Consider the following 20806-nt stretch of genomic DNA (forward strand, 5'->3'; position numbering starts at 1 on the left):
AATAATTATTAATGACCCCCTGCTGCTAATTTTGGTTCAATGAAGGGTACGGTGGTAAAAATATTTAAAGTATAAAATATGCTTCAAAGCCTCCACAATTTCGCGCCGCCACTGGTCACACCTATATTTTTCTGGATTCAAATTGTTATACTGCTTGGGTGTGATCAGTTAATAAATTTCTAAAAAATCAAGAAAGTTTACGTTCCGATCCCTGACTTGGCAAGCGTTTTTGTATGGTGACCAGTGACGAAGCGTCATAGGAGACAAAGAGACAACGTCTCAATGTTCTTAAGAAATCTTAGAGTAAAATCATCCATTACAAAAAAGACAGAGAATAATATTTTTGAGGGAATGACATATCGATTTTATATTTTATTGTTATTCGACTTTCAAAATAAACAAAAAAATATTGTAAATTTAAATTATGTTAAAATGGTTTTGAGACAATATTTAGACAAATCGATACGTCATTCCTTCAAAAATATTATTCTCTATCTTTTTTGTAATAGGTAATTTTACATTTTTACTCTAAGATTACTTGAAAACTTAGAAAAAATGATTCTGCATAAATGCGTTTTGTCTATGTTATGCGCGTGGGCCAGAGAGAGAAAACAAATAGTGCGCTGACATTATCTTAAGATAGAATTCATGGCTTAAATATACTAGTAAATCACAGACAATAGAACCACAGACGTTATGCTATTTTTTTACAGTACAATTTGGACTTTGGATAAATAGTTAAAAGTTCATATTAGGTATTTATTAAAGTAGAACTGTGCACCTTTCCAACTGCACCACCTTAGATATTATATCGAATAACAAACTCCGGTAACTATATATGACCGGATGTACCTATTATATATTTTTATAAAATCATGACTCATGAGGTATTAGTAAATACCGTATTACACATAACGATGCGTTTTTTTTACAGTGGTATACTGGTATCCCGACGTAGGCACATATACTAGTATACACGATTACAACTTACAAGTATATAAACGGAATAACAAAACTACAGAGAGCGGCAAGGGTCGGTTCCCGCTGTTTTGTTATCGAAAAACTGCTTATTATTATTAAATTGAGGAACCGACTTTTGCTACACCCTGTACAACTATGTATAAAAAAATTATGGTGTCTACTCAAGATGAAGAGAGAACTAAAACAATATGCCCAAAATTATAAATAGTATGACTTACGAGGATATTCGAAATTTCTAACCATGCTGTAAACGATGAGATGACACACTTTTTTCGGTACGAGATTGAACAATTCAAATAATAAATTGTAATATACATTAAAATAAATAATACTTATTGGACTAGCTATTAAACAAACCAAAAAAAACTTAACAACTTTTTAAAGGTCTTTTAAAACTACTAGAAATTTATAAATACAGTATAGGCATTAGGCAGGTATATAATATATAGGACATGGGTATAATTATACATGTCGCACGCGAAACCAAATTACATTATAAAAAAAATTATCGAAGAGTTAGGTACAATATATTAGGTAAATGAAAAAAATCAAAATTTTCAAATACCGTTCTTGATAGGTACCAATAAATTTGAAAAACCTTTTTTGAAACCAAAACCAAAGCCAGAAAATGTAAAAAACCGTTCTCAAACCGAAAGCGTAACCGTTAAAATTTGAAACGATTTCGACTCTTATAAATAAATTCTTGATTAAGCCTACTCAAAACATTTATTAATAATATAATAGGTAATAAAAACTAACATCAACACTATTATAATTAATAGCGACTCATTAATAAATCTATAATTAAACCAGTCTGGACATATCAACGCATACGCATCATAATTCTTAGATATCCTTGGCAAATGATATTAATTATATTGACAAATGCAAAAAAAATCAAACCTAAATAGAGTTAACAAAAACAATAAAGCACTCAGATAATTGGTTAATGCTTACTTACTGCTTATACGTTTCAAACAACACTATACATATTACATTAATACGTTCCGACCTAAAATTAAAATAAATTCATGAAGAATAGATAAAATACATTGGATACTTACCAATGTTTCCACCATAACCGTCTAACCCCTAAGCACCCATACAGAAACCCATTAATACGGAATCCCACAGTGCCTTCCATTCTTCGAAACCCACGGAAATTGTGTCGTGATCTTCTGAAACCTCACAGTCGAGGGGGGAAACATTTAAGGCCCCTGCAAACCCTATTATTTTTCATCAAAACGACCTTAGCGACTGACAAAAATTATAGTACTTCTAGTGGTTCAATTTAAAAAATGTAAAATATTTATTCTCGTCAAGAATTAGCTAAAACTGAAAAAGTTCTCCGATCGATGCAAAGGAAACTTGTTTACCAACACAAACATCTCTACATTTTTAAATCGAACCCCTAGAAGTACCTTAATTTTTGTCAGTGCGACGGCTATTTCACGTCCATAAATTGGTTTTGAATATTTTGATCTAAACATTGATTGACTTGTGCATGTGCGTGCGTGCGACCATAAATCAGATAAGAAATAACAATGTATTGTAAATTGATGTGGTTCGCGGGAGGTGCGTCGTCCGTAAATTGTCAAAACCCCTCTAACAAATCTCATTTTTTGTACCCATTTGAACACACACTAATGATCATTTACTACACACACAAAGACGATCAGTAATAGCAGGAACAAAATAATTGCCTAAACACAACTCCTTAAAAATGACAGGGGCCTTAAACGAGGCTAGGTTCATTACAAGTTTTTTTAAAAAAAAATCATGTCTACCATTAGTGTCATTAATAAAAGAATGAAAATATTATGCATTTCTTATTATTAAGTAATAGGTAGTTCATTAATATTAATATTGTATATGTATATCATATTGTATCCTACCCTTAACTTAACTAACCCTTTATGACCTATCACGTCATATCAGTCTTTCACTCTTTCCTTTACTGGCTGAAATCTATTCGTTTAACCCAACCCTACAAATTTTTTTTTCAACGTAATTTGTCCACTGAAGTTCTATTTCAAATTATATATTTTACTCCAATGGCCCTCCTTGCTTCCATAAAAACATCTTCCAATTATTTGCTCCAAAAAATATTTCTTCCAGTAACCACTTTTTCCATAAGACATTCGTCCCAATGATCTTTTGTTCCAAAAAATTTTGGAACTAAAGACTATTGGAACAAATATTTTGTGGAACATAATAATAATATTATATTATTATCACAGAAAAATAAAATTGAAACTATAGGTACTTGGAATAAAATGTTTTTTATTTAAAAAAATGTAAAACTTACTCGATTTAAATGATTTAATATTAATAACTATAAGTTAACTCTTAAGAGTTAAGATTTCTCGTTAAGAGAATGTTGCCGGGTATTGGTGTTTTTGGAACAGGTAATTTTTATTTATATAAAATTGTATCTAATATATTTTGAATTAAAAAAAAATATCTTATGAAATTTTAAATAATTACAATATTAATATTGTTTTTATCGTTTGCTATACAGTTGATTTTATTTTATGTTAACGGTTTTTCTAACTAAATGTATCATTTTATATAATATTATGTTGGATAATAATTTTTATAACATAGTTTATGTGAAAGAAAAACAATAAAATTGATCAACTTTTTAGTTATGAAAATATACAAACTGTGACTAATTAATAAATCAACAAATAACAATTATTATGTTTGTAATTAATTTATTTAATATGTCAACAGGTAAAGTTATTGAAATAATCGTACCCTTTTTGCGTGATAAGGGTTTCAAAGTAGAAGCACTATGGGGACGTACTATGAATGAAGCTGAAGAAGCTGCTAAACGTCTTCAAATACCTTTTTGGACTAACAAAATCGATAATGTGCTTCTAAGAAAAGACGTAGATCTCATTTTCATTGTGTGCTCTCCAAATCTTCATGCACAAATAGCCGTCAAAGCACTGGGTATTGGGAAACATGTTCTGTGCGATAAGCCAGCTGGTCTGTGCCAGAGTGAAGCTATTAAAATGGTACATGCTGCTCAATACTATCCTTCACTTATATCAGTTGTCAACCATAGCTTGAGATTCTTACCAGCATTTGTGCAAATGAAGAAACAGATTATTGAGAACAAAATTGGAAATGTGTTTTTATGCGATGTCAAAGTACAGATGGGCCGTTTGTATGGGGATAATTATAACTGGTTATGTGATAAAACGATGGGTGGTGGGGTCTTGACTTTAGTCGGAAGTCATGTTATAGACTTGGTTACATATTTAACTGATCAAAAGGCTATCCGCGTTCATGGTATTGTTAAAACATTTAATAAAGATTTTAAGTGTATGACAGGTGTAAGGCAAGTGACTAGTCCAGACTTTTGTACTTTCCAAATGGAAATGGCTGACAGGTCTTTAGTTACAGTTACATTAAATAATCATCTTGCTGGAACTTATATCCAAGAAGTGCTTATGTGTGGCACTGAGGGTAATTTAATTGTCAAAGGTGGAGATTTATATAAGGACAAAGACGAAGTATTGTATTTGGATGTGGAAGACTTACAAAAGTCAGATGCGATAAATGTGGTTTCCGCGGATATCATGCCTAGACCTTGTATGAAAGGTTTACTAAAAATGATCAGTGCTTTACGAGAGGCATTTTTGCCAGTTGAAGATAAAAGGGGTTGGGTAAAAGAACCCGTTTCATCCGCAGCCACTTTTGAAGACAGCTTGTACGTCCAAGCAGTGATTGATGCAATACGGTCTTCTAGTGGAAACAAAGAATGGGTTAAAGTTGAGGTAATCACAGAAGAACCAGATCCTAATCCTTTACTGAGCGCCGCTGTAAGAAAGAGTGGCATGTCCATGTAATTTAAAAAAATATAAACATATTATTAAATTTCTTTATTGGCATTTTTACTTAAATAACAGATTATTATTGTATACATTTTATAACAAAAATATAACTAATCTTTTTACAAAGATCTCATTTTTATTATAACATTTTGTAAGTAATAAATTTTAATTTGTACAAATATAAAAATAGAAGCAATTATTGGTCCATTTAATATAAGATAATTAAACATGTTTACTTTACTGCAGGAGTAGCATTTGATTGAATTTCAGATATGTAGCTGAAACAGAAAGTGAAATTAAATATTAAAACGCAAGTCAACCATTATAATATGCAATGGGTACTTTAGTCACAGCTATCCAAATTATTCATGTTTTATTGTTAAGATTGTATACATTTTGGTATTTCAAATTTAGATATTAAATCAATAATGCAATGCGTCACATTAACCAACACATTTTCATAACTTTATTTCTGGTTTTTTTTTCAAAAAAGTTTTCACTTTATTTTATTTCCTAATAATTATTATAACTAATAACTATTAAAAATTCAAAAATCCTCATCTTGATGCACAATCTGTGCCCAATATAAATAGGTGGTGCATGACATTTTAGAGCTTCTTTAGCCATAAAACATTTTTATTGAATTTATCAGCTCATGAGTAATTATTAATAATGTATTTTAATTGTATATAATGGTGTAGATTTTCAAATTAATTTAATACTTTCGATATCTGTTATTAAACATTTCTTAACAAGCTAAGCAGTTTATATTTAAAATTGTTTATCATAAAAAAAAACGGAGTAGGTACCTAAACATTTTGATTTTAATAATAAAAATATAAATATTGCGTTTAATGTAAAATGTCATACTTATTCATTTCTTTAATCTGTTTATCTATTTCTTCTTCAATTTCTTCTAATTCTTTCTCACAAGTCATCAATTCATTATGCTTCTTATCCAATGTACTAATTGTTTGTTCTAATTCATCAACGTTATCAACGAGCTTTTGAGCTGTTTCTTGTGTATCATTTTTAATTACTTCAGTCCCAATAGATTCTAATAAAACCTTAGCATCATCTAAGAAAAAATGTTCCCATAATTAAATGTTCACTTTCATAATCAACTGTAAATTTTGGCTTTGATATCCAGGTATATAAAACTATTAGGATCATAATTTACCTGTCAACAATGGAGCTTCTGTTTCGTCTATTGTTTTTAAATCTTCTTCGATTTCTTCTTCTACTGGTAGTGTAGGACACTGCGGTATAGGAGGTTTTTTATTGCTCATTTTATTTATGATGTTTACAAATTCTTTTTTGTTCGATATTGACAAAATACAAATTATGTATTAACCTACAGTTTTACCACGAACGCGTTTATGTACGTTATACGCGAATGACATTGATGTAAATAATTAATCAACATGTAAACCACGAACTAAGATACGCTATATTATCTTAGTTCGTGATGAAAACTGACACTTGGGATTATCGTATTTCGTAATAAAATATTATTATAATTAATCGATTGCATACAATTTATTATCAATCATTCACTCGATCACAACGACACTATGGAGTGCAGAAATGTTTCAATTATTAACAGTGAATAGTGATCACTGAAAGTGACAAAGTATAGGTAATGTCGGCAACAATTGAACAATGTAGTCCGGTTGGCGCATCCCACCCTTCTCAACAATAGTCGTAGTTCGCCTCATTTCATTGGCCAACATAGAGCGGGCGCTCCAGCTAATTGACGGGGTGAGGAGTGGTCGGCGAACACGATGCGTATCAAAAAGTTGCTGACATACCTACCTATCTATTTTGTCATGCTGATAAATTAATTTATGAATATTATGAATACCTAAAACATTTTATTATTGTACACTCGATATAAAATTATCTAGGTATTTTACACAATTAATTTAATTTTTCGATGCGATTAATGAGATAGTAGATGTTGTTCAACACGATTTAAGATTACGGGTCTATGATTCATACATTTTTAACTACAAAATAATTATTAAATTTTGTCAAAACTTGAACTTTAAACGCTTATAGAAAAAAAATTGTGCCTATGCATTAAATTTTCACGCTTTTTACCCAACAAATAAAATTTTATTGATATTTATAAAAACAAAACTAGCTCAAAAAGAGTCAAAATATTTTCAAAATTGTATGGTGTATAAAAAATGAAATAATAAACATTCAGTAAAATTTTCATGTATCTACAGTTATTCGTTTTCGAATAACAATAAAATAATAAAACCGCTTCATGAGAAATCGAGTGAATATCTAATATTGTGAAAATAACTTCAAACGCTCATATAAATTTAATTTGACTTTTTTGTAGATTTTTTTTTTTTGATGAAGGTAGACAAACTTATGGATAATCTTTACATTTTCAAATCTTAGATTTAAAGATAAAAATTGTTATGAATTCTCAACTCAAAATAATTTGCTAAGTTTCGTGATTTTTCCGTATTTTGTTAAGATTTGAACTTTAAATGCTTATAAATAAAAACTGTGACTAATGATTTTTAATATTTTTCAAACATCATTGTAACAATTTTGTAGGAGCCTTGTATTAACTTTTCAAGCTTTTTTAACCAACAATTAAAGTTTTATTGACATCCATAAAAAAAAATACTAATAAAATTGGAAACTGAAAATGTTCCTAAACAGTTCAAAACAAATCAAAATATTTTTAAAATTTTATCGTGTATAGAAAATGCAAATATAAACAACCAGTGAACATTTCATGTATATACGTTAATTTGTTTTAGTTACACCAAAAACCAAAATAGATTTTTTCAAAAACGGAGTTTGCGTGAAAATTCCCGTTTTTCCTTAATTTAAATTTTGTTTTTCCGGGCGCTTTTGAAAACTATTGGGAATTTTGACCTCCCAAAAGTACCAACTAGATTCACTTTCCCATCAAACAAGATACTGAAGTTGAAAATAGAAGCATTATTTCGACTACTAATCGTGTAAACACACAAAAAATAAAAATAAAAAAACACACATCAATGTAAAATCAATACATTCATCGTTCCACTCAGAATCTAAAATTAGGGAAAAATCGGAATTGCATAGTTCCATTTTTCAAATAAGTTTTGCTAACAAGAATTATAAAAAAAATTGTGTAATTCCACAAATTTTTTTTCTGACCATTTGCTTAAATTTTTAATAAATTGGACATTCAAATGTTATAATAATTGTGTAAAATAATGATCTCTCATTAATAAATTATTTTAGTTTCCTTAAATATATGAAATTCAAATAGTAATAATTAAAGTAACATTCCACTTAAATTAAACTTATTAGATTATCATTATCAATGAAATTTTAAAAATATTTAGACTAAATTTAAGTTATTACCTAATAGGTATTTTAAATTTTGAGTAATGATTAACATTTATAAGCCTAGTCAAAATGATTAATTAACATTTAATGCAAGGTTTTCCCACATAGTGGGTTCTCATAGTATACAAAAATGTGCAAAAATAGCGGTAGTCTGGTAAATAACCGATTGATGCAACTAGTTTGAATAATACATATGAGTGCATACCTAAAATTTTCAAAATAGATTTGTACAACTTCACCCAGTATACACTAAAGGCCAAAGCAATTTACCACAAAAGTTTTTATGTTAGATTTATAATTTGTTTCAAAATATTGATTGCATTGTGCTTTTTTTTGAATGACAACCTCCGCCGTCCCTTTAGATAAACTTATTAGGTGGGACAACTCATTAACTTACCTAAACTCCTAGTAACAAAAATTAAAAAGCAGTTTGATTACATTGTATGGCCATTAAAATATTTTTGCCATTTTTATTGGATTTTTAGGACCTGATTACTTTAAATTTTAAGCTTTTAAATACTAATAAAAATTACTAAAATTTTCGTCTATGTTATCGATAGAGAATAAACAGTTAAACCTGTAGTTTATTAGACCAAAAAAAACTAACAAAAGCATGGTTGAATGTATTATTGATTAAATAATTTATTTAATAATAATATGTAATGCAAACATTTATAAAGTATTTTTTGATGCAAGTCAAACAATATAATATTATTATTATACATAGAAGATTTTTTTTTTTTTTTTAAGTCTGGATTCAGAGTTCTTGTAAATTCTTGAAAATAAAAAAAATAGTTATATTTAACATTTATACATTTATCTAAAAATAAATATTGATAGATGGCTATTTCAAGTCATGTTGAATTTTTAGTCTAGTTGATGGCTGATTCAAGCCTTGTCGAATCAGCAGTCATGATCATACTTTGCTTACTAAACAAGTCAATAGTCAGACTAGATAGTAAAACTGGTATTGAACGTTGTTGGCCAAGGTGTAGGGCTATCATTTCTTCAATAGTTTTTGAAAAAGGAGTTTCTAGCAAATGCATTGAACCTTCATTTAACTAAAAATAAAAATATATCAGTTAATTTTGTATCATTGACTATGTGTGCAGTTAAATATTTTAATTTTATCAATCATTACATTAAGTTATACATCTTTTTTCTATTTTAAAAAATGTAATCTAGCCAAAAAATAGTTATTATACTCCAGGATCACATAAAGAACCTGCAATCCAGAGCTACTATTTCCTTTTTTTTTTTTAACTTAATTTATTACCAAAATGAATAGTGGTAGTTAATTGTATACAGTGATTTACTGCCTGGACACTGGACAGTCTTCTATACTTTATTTTAGTTAATTATTCCAGTCTTGCATCAGTGGTCAAATAAACCTACTGTTTCGCTAAATAAATCCAATACTAGCAACAGAGATTCCCTTAGCGTCGATACATCTCTTTGACTTAGATCAAATCAATAAAATTATAGTCAAAGCGCCGTGCTAGAAAATTTATTTCACAATTTTTATGTTGTATCAATCATATGGTCAAACCCATGTTTATTGTAACCACCATCCTAAGTGTGTTAGTTGTGATTAAAATCACAACTTAACGTCTTAACCCAGTGCACCAAAGATCCTAACAAACCAACTTGCTTCATACATTAATGATTTAAAATAACTAATAAATCCTTTAGTCTCATTCCTCGCCAGTTGAAGAAAAATTATTCCTAAATGTCAATAAAACATTAACAAATTTACTATACTCTTATGGAACACCACCAAAATTACTAATGAACAAAACCTAGATTTCCTCAGGTCAAACAATTCATAACTTCTCTGTTAAACAATCTTCCTGATAAGATAATCTCCAGCATAAATAAATTAAAATAATGAACCTCCAGGCCACGATCTTATCACAAAATAATCGACTTTCTGACTAATACTTTACTGAAGGACTTTCGCTGTCTAGCTATTAAGTACAACAAAATTATTTCTCAATTAAATGAAGTAAAATATCTTGATTTTATACTTGATAGAAGACTGACGACACTCATCTCAAACGTTAAAACAAACTTAAGCAGCTCAATTCTCTTTTACTATAAAAATGCCATATAAACCAATCTGATAATACAGTATTCACGGTATTTATTACAAATTATCTAACGTCAAGACAACCATTCGTCTTAGATTGGTTGCTAAAAGTCTTTGGTTCGTCACTAACAACTTGTTACGCAGATCTAAACATAAAAGCTATAAAAAAAAACACCTCCAAATTGTACTCCACACTTAATTTCCGAATGCAACATCATCACAACAGACTCATATTCTCAACTTCAACCCAAGACTCTACTCAAGCAATCTAAACCTATCCAGAGTTTAATAAATTTAATTAAATCGTATAATCATAGCTCCTAATAATAAATGTTCAGGTCAGGTTAGAAAGATCTGTGTGCCCATTTATGTATTTTATGTTACATCAAATTTAATTATCGACACAGAGCACCTACCGATTGTAAAAAAATAAAATTTTTTAAATAGTTATAAAACAAATAAATACTTGGAACATTAAGTTGTCTTCCTCATGAAAAGCAAATTGACTTGTTAGTCTATACATATTATTCTGAAGTCCATCAACCTTAAAACCTAACAATGTGTAAACGGACTCTCTAAATTCTTGACTACTCTTTTTGAAAACTTCACGTAGCCTTTGATTTTGAATTTCTTGAGATTTTAATTTTTCTTTAAGTCCTAAATGTAATAAACATCATAAATTACAATTTTTATAACTTGAAAAAAATGCACTAACCTTCTACTTCCTGAGATGCATTTGTTTCAACTCTATTATCTACTACTTGTGTCAGATTCATAGAAATACCTTCCTGCATAGCTTTAATTCGTTCCTTTAATTTTTCTATTTCTTGCTTAGCTTTGGCTAATTCATTTTGATAATGGTTAAATCCTTCGGATGCAGGATTCATTCTACAAAAAAAAACATTTAAAAGAATTAATTAGATAATTGTAGAAACTTAATAAGCAATGAGTGATAAATGGTACATACTTGAAATGTAACACTTTAGTTTCTTTTAAGTTAAAATCTCCTTTCAAAGCTCTATGATCTATTTGATCATTTAAATCAATACATTTGGCTTCCAATTGTTTATATTTATCAACAAGTTCTTCTTTTTCTTTTAAAAGTAAATTTTTTTCATCTATCCAGCGTTTATTATTATCAATTGGCACATACATAGATGGATCTGTCTCAATTTGATTCATACGCAATTTGTAACCATTTATAGCTTTTTCTAATACTTCAATTCTAGTATCTTCGCCATTTATATTGCCTATGACAGTTACTTCTTTTTGAAATGAATCTAAAAGTTCTCTCAAATCATTGCGTTCCTAAAATATTGGTTTATTAATTTAATATATACTATATTCGTTTATACAATTTATAAATACCCATGTAATAATGTAGTTTTGTTTCTTTAACCGTTTAATGGTTAATTCATTTTTGTTATTATTATTTGTTCCAATAATTAGTTGTTCTCTTGCTTTAAGCAACATAACTTCCATCTGCTTAAGTTTTAATTCCAATCGAGCAATACTATAAAATATATTATGAATTATACTCATAGACAAATATTGTAGGGAAATAAATAAAAATAATTTTTTACGAACAATAGATGACAACAATGACTAAAGTCAAATATTTCAACAACATTTTACCTGGTTTGTAATTCTCCTTTCTCATTGACTAATAATAGATCTTTTTTTTTTAGATTGTCAACATAGTAACGCAAATATTCTGGATAACACTGAGTTTCAGTAACATTTTCACAGACTTCTCGACAAACATCTATCCATGTTTTCAAACGATCTTCACTAACTGCTAAACTTGATCGCAATTGCATAGCTTCTTTTTCAATTAACTCATGTTTGTTTAATTTACTTTCTAAAGTAGCGACTGTATTTTCCAAAATTTCTGTTTGCTTTACATCATTTCTAAGAAATTAAAAAAAAAAAAAATATTAATTTGAATTTTATAACATTTGATTTTTTTACAATAAATTGTAAAAGTAAATTGTCACCTGTAAATAGCTACTTCTTCTCTTAATGAAATGAGTTCATTTTCCATAGAATTAAACCGTTTCAATTTTTCTCGTTGGGCGTTAACTACCATAGCACTTTCTTGTAAAGAAGCTAATTCATTTTCCAAACACTAAAAATAAAAATTATTAGTTTCGGTAGTTTAAAAATAAGAACAAATAGCTAACATACGTAATAAAAATATAAAAGAAGCTAATTAATATGTTCCAACAATTAAGTATAGTTACAAATACTTAACTAAAATATGAACACATACAAACAAATAAAGAAAAACCTACATTATATAGATTATATATATTTTGTTTTACAATTAATCGTTTTAATTACTTTAATTCTTTGATTAGCAGTGTTCATTTTGACTTGATCATTTTCCAATGTATTAATTTCAATTTGTTTTTTTCTTAAATTGCTGGTTAATTCTTCAATGTACTTTTCATTTGATCGTAGAGTTTTTTTTAGTTCATTTAATTCATAATCGGTACAATTTCTTGATGCACTTTCATTTTGGTATTTTGTAAGCTCTAAAGTCACCTATAAATATTGTTTTAAAAATTTTTATTTAATAATAAACATAATTAACATTTTACAATTTAACTTGTAAATTATGGACATATGCCTATTATGTAATTTATTATATAATTTGAAGTCTTGAGGATTTTTTTTACAAAATTAAAATAGACATTTTTTTAGATCGGTGGATTATAGACCATAAAATAACAAACAGTGGCATGGCTTACTATTTTCCTTATTAGGCTCGACAATTGTCTATTTGTACGAGAACCACCCTAAGTTTACTTTTATTTACATGCAACCTACTATGACTATATTAAAAGAATCTAATCCTGCAATTATACTAGTAACTATTATAATGATGTTTTCACACACTGGTGTCTGGTGAACAGGATCACCACTTCCAAAAACACATCGGGTCATGGCACCTAAAATCTATTTCAACACACTTAGAAGAGTAAGCTGATAACAAGGTACATGACATGTTATGGTGTCATTCAGCACTCATGGATGGTTCTAAAAGACGTCAATTTGTGTGATCCACAGGAAGTGTTTATGGATATTAATGTATACTATATTTGTGCTGAGTTTTAATACTAATAAATAATTATACTAAACAGTATTATGCTATTTTAATTTTCAATAATAATACATTTCTACCAAAAAGTGTACAAAATTATAAGAAATATAATTCAAATATTTACGCTGGTTAGTTTATCTTCAAGTTCCTTATTTTCTTTTTCCAGATTTGATGTATAATGCCGGTTTTCTTCCATTAAGGACTCAAGTTTTTTCATTAAATTATCATTTTCTTCTTTTAGATTTGATTTTTCGTATCTGATTTCTTTAAGCCTGTTATCCAACTGATCAATCTAAAATCATTTAAACAGAATAGCAAAATATATAAACAAATATTTTCTTTAAAATATTTCAAACCGTTAATTTTGATTTATTGATGTTGTGTTCTAAAGCAGACTTTTCTTTTTCAAATAAAATATCAGATTCTTTTTTAAGATTGAAAAGAGTCTTATTTCTTTCTTGGAGTGAAGCAATTTCTGCACGAGCATTAATCAACTCTTGTTTTATGCGACGAGATTCCCACGGTGAAGTTATAGGTGCTAAAAATACAACATTTTTATTAATAACAATATAAGTTTTTATTATTTAAATGTTCAAACATACTGAGTATAGATTCTTGTAGATCAGGACTGCAAGATCGTCGTCGTTTATTTGATAGTAACAATGAATCATTTGAAGACATCATGCTGGTATCATATCTCATCCCCGATGACTTTGTCCGATTATTATTCGATCGCAAATCGTCCAATATTTTAATTACAAATGTTTGATCATTATCTTTAGATTTATTCATTATGATTATGATTTAGAAGTAGAACTGGTAATAGAATTAACAAAACTATTAGCGTACAATTAAAAGTATTAAATTGTTTATTGAAAAACCATAATGTAGTTTAAAATTATCGATATAATAATTATCAAAACAATACACGTAAAACAGGAATAATAAAATAAAAAAAACCTTTAAACAATATTTAATAAACGTCAAACAACATGATAACTTAATAATTCATCTTTAAACAAGTGTAATCGACAATAACGATTAATGTCCATTCTCCGGAACTCGGAAGAAACCGTCTGCCGATTAGCAATTACTATTAAAGACTATTAAAGTGTTTACTGATATTACTGTTTAATGTTAAGTGGTTCAATAGTAGTAGTTTAGACTTAACAACTCAACTCAAGTAGACTGAACTACCGAAGATCGAAGAACTGCCGAATGCCGATTGCCGACTCTGTAGCACTCTGTAACACAATATGTTATTTTATCATGCAGGCATGCAGCATACAACATAATATACAAAACACAACTTACAGTTAACTGCTTTGGTAATTTTGTATAGGGGTTAACACACTTGAATTATACGACATTACATCGAATATATAAATGTACAACACGTCATCCGAAAATCGGAGGGCTTTACAATATTCATTCAGGAACTTATCGGGAAAATATATTTTGTGTCACGGGTGAGTGAGGTGACCTGTAACAGGTCACTCAACGGCACGGATTAATACATTAATTCGTGCTCAACGGAGCATTATTGTTGATGCAATGATGCCCATATTGCCCAGTCGTGTTTATCCTCAGACCTCCATTAGTCATTACGGCCTACGGGAAGCGCTCAAGCGGAAACGCACTATTTTTATAGTTTCCATGTATACGGCGTTGAGTAACCTGTATATTATCTTTAATCGTGGTTAATGTACCACGGACGTATTCAATACTATTCACTACAGTAACTACTATATAGAAATCTGCGAAATGTACGGAACGTTATTTCTACAGAATGATATTGAAATAATACTTAAGGAATGTTATTATTACTATTATATTCTATCGTTTATACCATTATATTATATACCATGTATAGCATTGTAGCTCCACAAGAGTCGTCTTTATATTAATTTAATGAAGTACAAATCGGGGTTATAATTTAATTGTGTTTTAAAATTTACAAACATTAGTTATGAAAATACCTATATAGGCTATAGACACTATAAATTGTAATAAATTAATTTATATCCACCAGTCAGTGTAGTTAAGCCGGAATGATCTTAGCACAGAATATAATAATTAATAATCTCTGTGGGATCCAAAAATAAATTGAAAAACCTATTGATTATTTTGGTACACTGTATAATATTATAATAATTGTCTTCTACCGTGTTTTGGTATATATTAATATTGGTACACAACACGAATGGACAAATTTAATGTGAACATTATTATCTTTTTTCAAAGAAGATAATAAGCCTGGTAGAAGGAGGTGATAAGTGCTTAATAGTTGATACAAAAATATTGAGATTTGAGGTTATGATTTTTACTTTTACATTTGGATTTAAATGTTATTTTTTTAAATTTAATTTTTCCAATTTTTAATTTTTGACTTTATCTCTTGGGGATCCGGAATCTCAAATTTTTTTAAGACAAACGATTTATCAGATTTTATTAAGTTGTATATTGATGGTTTTTATTAGTTTATTAACGTAAACGGACTGTTTTTATTTGTCCTGTAAATTATATTTAATTTAATTGTTTATATGCCCCAAAATGCACATTAAACATGTATGTATTGAATTTGAAATATATGTATTATCATGTCAAGTTTATATAACATTTTCTGATAATGTACCTATCGATTATGACATCGAAATTGATGTAAAATCAATTACTATAACATTAGCAGAAAAAGATATATACATTTTAAACATTAAAGAATATACACTTGAAGAAGATGAAGTTAGAGATATCAAAGTGTATGGCAACAAATTGCTGTTTCGTGCACAGTTGAATAGTTGCCCCAAAACTGAATCGTCATGCTTCTCATTTGTACCCAAATACATGCCTGAAGTGAAAAGTGCTGAAGAAGTCTTCATTACATGTTGCTCATGTCAAAAGTTATTTGACACAAAATCATTTAATTTTCGAAGAGTCTTACCAGTGGAGTTATATGAAGTTGATCATATGTTTTGTCACGGAGGTACAGACAATTTAGTTTTCCATCCGCAAGAAGATGACTGCTACTTCGACAAAGTATCTATCTATATTAGAAATAAACATTGGACATCATCCAATTCCGTCAAATGTAAAAACTGTAATTTGTGTTTAGGTGTATGTGTAGAATACGGTCTAAGATTGTGGTTAGACTCTGTCAGTTTTAAATTTGGAAATAATGATGAACAAACATACGCCCCACCATATGACTGTTTTGCTATTTTAATTGATGATATTGTTAGAACAATGCTTGGACCAATTTCACATGTTATAATGAAATTCAAAGATTCTGAAAATGTCTTTCATTATATATTAATGAAAGTCATTAAAAAAAGTGAATTCGCTATTGCTTTAAATCCTAATTGTAATAACATTCTTACACTTGAAAGAAAAAATTGCTCAAGTATTATTTGGCATACATCTACAGATTTTGTGGAAAAATGGAGGAATGATTACTTTGTGACAGAAATACAAATATCAGAAAGAATGTATCAGAGTGCAATCAAATATTTAACTGAAATTCACAAACAATTCCATATTGGAACTTGTTTAACCGGAATTGAGAAATCGCGGAAATCTTATTTATTCACAGATTTAACAGATATAGTTGAATAATTTCTACATAAAAAATTGTAAAATTATATTGCCAATTATCCCTATTATCACTCATTACAATGTGATGATCTAATGATTTTTATTAATTTTATTGTTTAATTGTCCGTATTTATTAAGATATTTTGTACAAAAACATTCCATTTATAATGTATCATTGTTATGTATAATAAATAATGATATTCTATATTTTTTTATTAATATATAATGTTATAATAAATGGAAATAACTATTGTATTTTTAATTTTATATCCTTATTCTGTTATAAAAATCTCATTAAGAACATAATATTATTCATAGTAACACAAATTGCCTACAATTTTAATTTTAATATTATACTGAATAAACCTTTTTTTTTTAATTATTATTTTCAAGATTTTGTCAAATTGTATGATTGTTAATAATTATGTAATGTTTACTTATTACCAAGTTAAGTGTGAACGAAACAAATTATATTTGTCGAATAGGTAGTATTTATCTATACAGTATTAGTAGTTTTAACATTTTTTTAAACTACTTGTTTGAATTTATGATAAATGTTCTATACTATGATAAACAATACACTTAAACTCAAAATATGGACTAAATGGACAGGAACAGTTATTTAAACTAAAAATACAAATTTAAATTAATAGTTTTTAAAAAATGCATTATTCAACAACTTGTTGGTTTGCTTGTAAACGATAACATAAACAGCTGTTGTTAAATAATTACTGATAAGTGATAACAAATAAGTAAATATTTCACAGGTAAAATAAAATTTTTTATCCAAGGTTGGTCTAAAACTTTAAACTCCAAAGATATTTACTAATGTGACCGACCATGTAAATAAGAGTAAGATAAATACCAGAAGTCCTGTAATAATAGCTTTCTTAATCTCAATTCAAAAGTTTTAAAAAAAAATTAACTAATTACTAATTTATCATTGATTTTTTGTTTATAAAAATTTTTTGTATTATCTTTCAAGTTGTTCACTTCTTAAATAATTATTTTCGTTATAGCATCAATATTTGATCAACATTTAAATATCCTGTTAATTTTAATTGACCTCAATTAAAATATTCATTAAAAAAAAATTTAACATGTTGAGAAGGTATATTTTACACACTACTAATAAATTTGTCAATTGTCGGCATGTCTCCCAATCAATGTTACAGTCTACGGTTGATGAAAAATCAGGTACCATTATTTAATCTATAGTTATAATTTTCTATTTCATCAATTTACATCTATTTTGTTTTATTATTCCTTATTTATACCAGATACTGAGATACCGGCTCATTTTAAATTTAAATTTAATTTTTATAGGCATAGCTACTGTGACAATGAATAAGCCACCCGTTAATAGTTTAAACCTCGAGTTTTTAGATGAAATCAATACTCAGCTTAATCAATTACAAAAAGATAAAATCCGAGGAATGATATTGACATCAGTATGTATATATTTGTACGTAAACATATACATGCTCAACTATTTTGTATTAAAATGTAATTTCAGGGTTTGCAGAAAGTTTTTTGTGCAGGATTAGATATAACAGAATTTTATAATCCAAATCCTGACAGATTAGCCAAATTCTGGACTGTCCTACAAGATACATGGCTTTCGCTTTATATGGCATCGTTTCCTACTGTAGCTGTCATTAATGTAAAGCAATTACATATTAATTGATTAAAGTGTTGCAATTTATATTAACAGTAAAAATTTAAATTAATATGCTTGAAAAACATTAAAAAATTGTATTGATTCAAACTTTATATTAAAAAATAATTATTATATATCAGTAAGTTAGTGCATGCAGTATGATAAGATATAATAATATTTATAATAAGAGCTTGGGTGTTATACTCAAGGATTATCAAAATTGATTTTTTTTTTCATTTTTTATTTATAAAGTATTCCTGACAGTCATCTAACTGTGCTAGTTTAAAATAATTTCATTAAATTTAATACAAATAAAATAATATTGTTCAAAATAGTATTTAGATATTGGTTTTTACACTCATTGTTTTTAACAAATTGAGGTGTAAACTGTAAAGCAACAAATTAGAATGTTGAGTTAAAAACATATAATTAATGCAACATCCAAGACCTATCATTATTATCTAATGTTAAACAAAAATATATTCTTATTGCTTACGTTTTGTTAAAATTATACAAAGGGTCATAGTCCAGCAGGAGGTTGCTTATTTGCCATGAGTTGTGATTACAGAGTTATGGTTGGACCAAAGTATACTATTGGACTTAATGAGACTAAATTAGGAATTGTTGCTCCAAAATGGTAAATTTAAATTAGCAAAATAATTTTAGTAATAGCTAAAATACAAAACTTAAATTCATTATACAAATACATTTTGTATTAATTATCTACTAGGTTTCAAGATACTATGGTTGCAGTTATTGGTCAGAGGAAAGCTGAAGTGTCATTGACCACAGGAAAAATGTATACTACTGATGAAGCATTACAAGTTGGTTTGGTCGATGAAAGTTTGCCAGATGCAGATAGTGCTCTTAAGAAAGGAACACAGTTTTTGAATAATTTTCAAAGAATATCTCGTGAGTAGCATTTAGTTATGCATTAAATTAAATTGTAGAGATTATAATATTTCACTATTTATTTTACAGCTTGGGCATTTAAGATGACTAAAGATATTAGTCGTCAACCAACTGTTCAATGGTTAATTGATAACAAGCAAAAAGATCTTGATTTTGTTCTTAAATTCATGCAATCTCCAGAAGTTCAAAAAAGTCTTGGACTTTATTTACAATCTTTAAAAAAATAAGATAACAATATAATTTTATACTTGGATTTTTAATTTAATTTCTTTATAATATTAAACAAATAGGTACCTATATCAATTTTTATACGTATAAAATGAATACAAATTTTATAACGACGGTATTTTCAAAGTGTTATGGTGGATAATATTATTTCAAATTAATTTGTCATTTTATTAATTATATTTACTTTATATATAAAAATATGTATACTTAAGTAATTTCTAAATGTATTAAATACTTACTTTTGTGCTGTGAAACAAAATACTGTTGATTACACCATTTTACCATCCATGATATTCCCAATCAGTTCTTCTGATTTTGGCTAAGGCAAAAGTTTTCACTTATCCCCAAAGGATATAACTCTATATTCAGGAAATCTTTCTTGTAAAACATTTAAAACCTTAAGGCAACATATCTCTTTTGAGTTGAAATTGGACCGTTTGTTAAAGGTTCTCTATTGCTCCTGGTCTGTCCATCATATTCTCAAGTACGGATCTGTTCTTTGGGACTTCAATTATCATTAGATGCATTAGCAATTAAAAGGGCTTAACGTAAATTCCTATAATTTGTTGCTTGTTCTCTAAAGGTGTCATGATTTTTACCATATCCGGCCTATTCATAGAGTTAAATGTATCCCGCATTTTTAATCAGAGACACATTGACACAATTCCTTTTATTGAGTCTTCTTAGTCCTTTCACAATTCAATTTTATAGTTCTATCTCACATTTCTAGGTTTATTCCCTTTTTTTATTCCATTTTCATTTTTCTCATCTAATTATGAAGAGAGGATGTTAGCGCAATATTTGTTTTTATTCTCAGACACTTGCGCAATGCCGCAATCACCAATCACAAAAATTATAGAGAATATTTTTAAGGATTTGACATATTAGTTTTAAACTGCTATTATAACAACCTTATGAGGTGAACATATCAAGTATCTTTAGTAATTTGTTTTTGAATTACAATGAAATAATAAAATCTTTAATTTATGGAAATTTAACGTCAAACCCTCAAAAACAGTTGATGGGAA

General features: G+C 28.0%; 5 protein-coding genes across 7 annotated transcripts; 3 read left to right on the forward strand and 2 right to left on the reverse strand.

Moving 5' to 3' along the window:
* The first annotated feature begins 3224 nt into the window (after window positions 1–3224).
* On the forward strand, window positions 3225–4875 carry LOC132939277 (glucose-fructose oxidoreductase domain-containing protein 1). The gene is made up of 2 exons (XM_061006361.1): window positions 3225–3389; window positions 3718–4875. Exons 1-2 carry the CDS (start codon window positions 3359–3361, stop codon window positions 4839–4841), a joined length of 1155 nt encoding a protein of 384 aa, XP_060862344.1. The 5' UTR covers window positions 3225–3358; the 3' UTR covers window positions 4842–4875.
* LOC132939286 (uncharacterized) lies at window positions 4860–6476 on the reverse strand. The gene is made up of 3 exons (XM_061006372.1): window positions 6007–6476; window positions 5697–5904; window positions 4860–5104 (listed from the first exon to the last, which is right to left on the reverse strand). Exons 1-3 carry the CDS (start codon window positions 6113–6115, stop codon window positions 5059–5061), a joined length of 363 nt encoding a protein of 120 aa, XP_060862355.1. The 5' UTR covers window positions 6116–6476; the 3' UTR covers window positions 4860–5058.
* Window positions 6477–8806: 2330 nt separating this feature from the next.
* Window positions 8807–14642, reverse strand: LOC132939270 (mitotic spindle assembly checkpoint protein MAD1). 2 transcript variants are annotated; one of them, XM_061006353.1, is made up of 12 exons: window positions 14348–14631; window positions 13990–14203; window positions 13744–13925; window positions 13512–13679; window positions 12625–12828; window positions 12279–12409; window positions 11917–12192; window positions 11650–11794; window positions 11249–11589; window positions 10997–11169; window positions 10748–10938; window positions 8807–9253 (listed from the first exon to the last, which is right to left on the reverse strand). In XM_061006353.1, exons 2-12 carry the CDS (start codon window positions 14177–14179, stop codon window positions 9065–9067), a joined length of 2190 nt encoding a protein of 729 aa, XP_060862336.1. In that variant the 5' UTR covers window positions 14180–14203; window positions 14348–14631; the 3' UTR covers window positions 8807–9064. The 2 variants fall into 2 exon arrangements, with proteins under 2 accessions (XP_060862336.1, XP_060862335.1); XM_061006352.1 differs by having other exon boundaries at window positions 13990–14642.
* A 634-nt stretch (window positions 14643–15276) lies between these two features.
* LOC132939278 (uncharacterized) lies at window positions 15277–17240 on the forward strand. 2 transcript variants are annotated; one of them, XM_061006363.1, is made up of 2 exons: window positions 15277–16423; window positions 16500–16653. In XM_061006363.1, exons 1-2 carry the CDS (start codon window positions 15941–15943, stop codon window positions 16509–16511), a joined length of 495 nt encoding a protein of 164 aa, XP_060862346.1. In that variant the 5' UTR covers window positions 15277–15940; the 3' UTR covers window positions 16512–16653. The 2 variants fall into 2 exon arrangements, with proteins under 2 accessions (XP_060862346.1, XP_060862345.1); XM_061006362.1 differs by having other exon boundaries at window positions 15304–17240.
* Window positions 17241–17740: 500 nt separating this feature from the next.
* Window positions 17741–20025, forward strand: LOC132939282 (enoyl-CoA delta isomerase 1, mitochondrial-like). Its single transcript, XM_061006369.1, has 6 exons — window positions 17741–18175; window positions 18305–18429; window positions 18495–18641; window positions 19157–19275; window positions 19369–19550; window positions 19620–20025. The coding sequence occupies exons 1-6, from the start codon at window positions 18079–18081 to the stop codon at window positions 19775–19777; spliced, it is 828 nt and encodes a 275-aa protein (XP_060862352.1). The 5' UTR covers window positions 17741–18078; the 3' UTR covers window positions 19778–20025.
* The last annotated feature ends 781 nt before the right edge of the window (window positions 20026–20806 follow it).

The sequence above is a fragment of the Metopolophium dirhodum genome, chromosome 2 (assembly GCF_019925205.1).
Source record: "Metopolophium dirhodum isolate CAU chromosome 2, ASM1992520v1, whole genome shotgun sequence".
Lineage (NCBI taxonomy): Eukaryota > Metazoa > Arthropoda > Insecta > Hemiptera > Aphididae > Metopolophium > Metopolophium dirhodum.

Coding starts and splice junctions, on each gene's coding strand:
- LOC132939277 (XM_061006361.1), top strand. CDS start 3,359: ATGTTGCCGGGTATTGGTGTTTTTGGAACAG. Junction 3,390..3,717: donor TATTGGTGTTTTTGGAACAG/GTAATTTTTATT, acceptor ATATGTCAACAG/GTAAAGTTATTGAAATAATC.
- LOC132939286 (XM_061006372.1), bottom strand. CDS start 6,115: ATGAGCAATAAAAAACCTCCTATACCGCAGTGTCCTACACTACCAGTA. Junction 5,905..6,006: donor AGAAGCTCCATTGTTGACAG/GTAAATTATGAT, acceptor ATTTTTTCTTAG/ATGATGCTAAGGTTTTATTA. Junction 5,105..5,696: donor CAGATTAAAGAAATGAATAA/GTATGACATTTT, acceptor TTTCTGTTTCAG/CTACATATCTGAAATTCAAT.
- LOC132939270 (XM_061006352.1), bottom strand. CDS start 14,179: ATGAATAAATCTAAAGATAATGATCAAACATTTGTAATTAAAATATTG. Junction 12,829..13,511: donor TTGAAGATAAACTAACCAGC/GTAAATATTTGA, acceptor CAATATTTATAG/GTGACTTTAGAGCTTACAAA. Junction 11,795..11,916: donor AAAGGAGAATTACAAACCAG/GTAAAATGTTGT, acceptor TATATTTTATAG/TATTGCTCGATTGGAATTAA.
- LOC132939278 (XM_061006362.1), top strand. CDS start 15,941: ATGCACATTAAACATGTATGTATTGAATTTGAAATATATGTATTATCA.
- LOC132939282 (XM_061006369.1), top strand. CDS start 18,079: ATGTTGAGAAGGTATATTTTACACACTACTAATAAATTTGTCAATTGT. Junction 18,430..18,494: donor GAGGAATGATATTGACATCA/GTATGTATATAT, acceptor ATGTAATTTCAG/GGTTTGCAGAAAGTTTTTTG. Junction 19,276..19,368: donor GGAATTGTTGCTCCAAAATG/GTAAATTTAAAT, acceptor ATTATCTACTAG/GTTTCAAGATACTATGGTTG.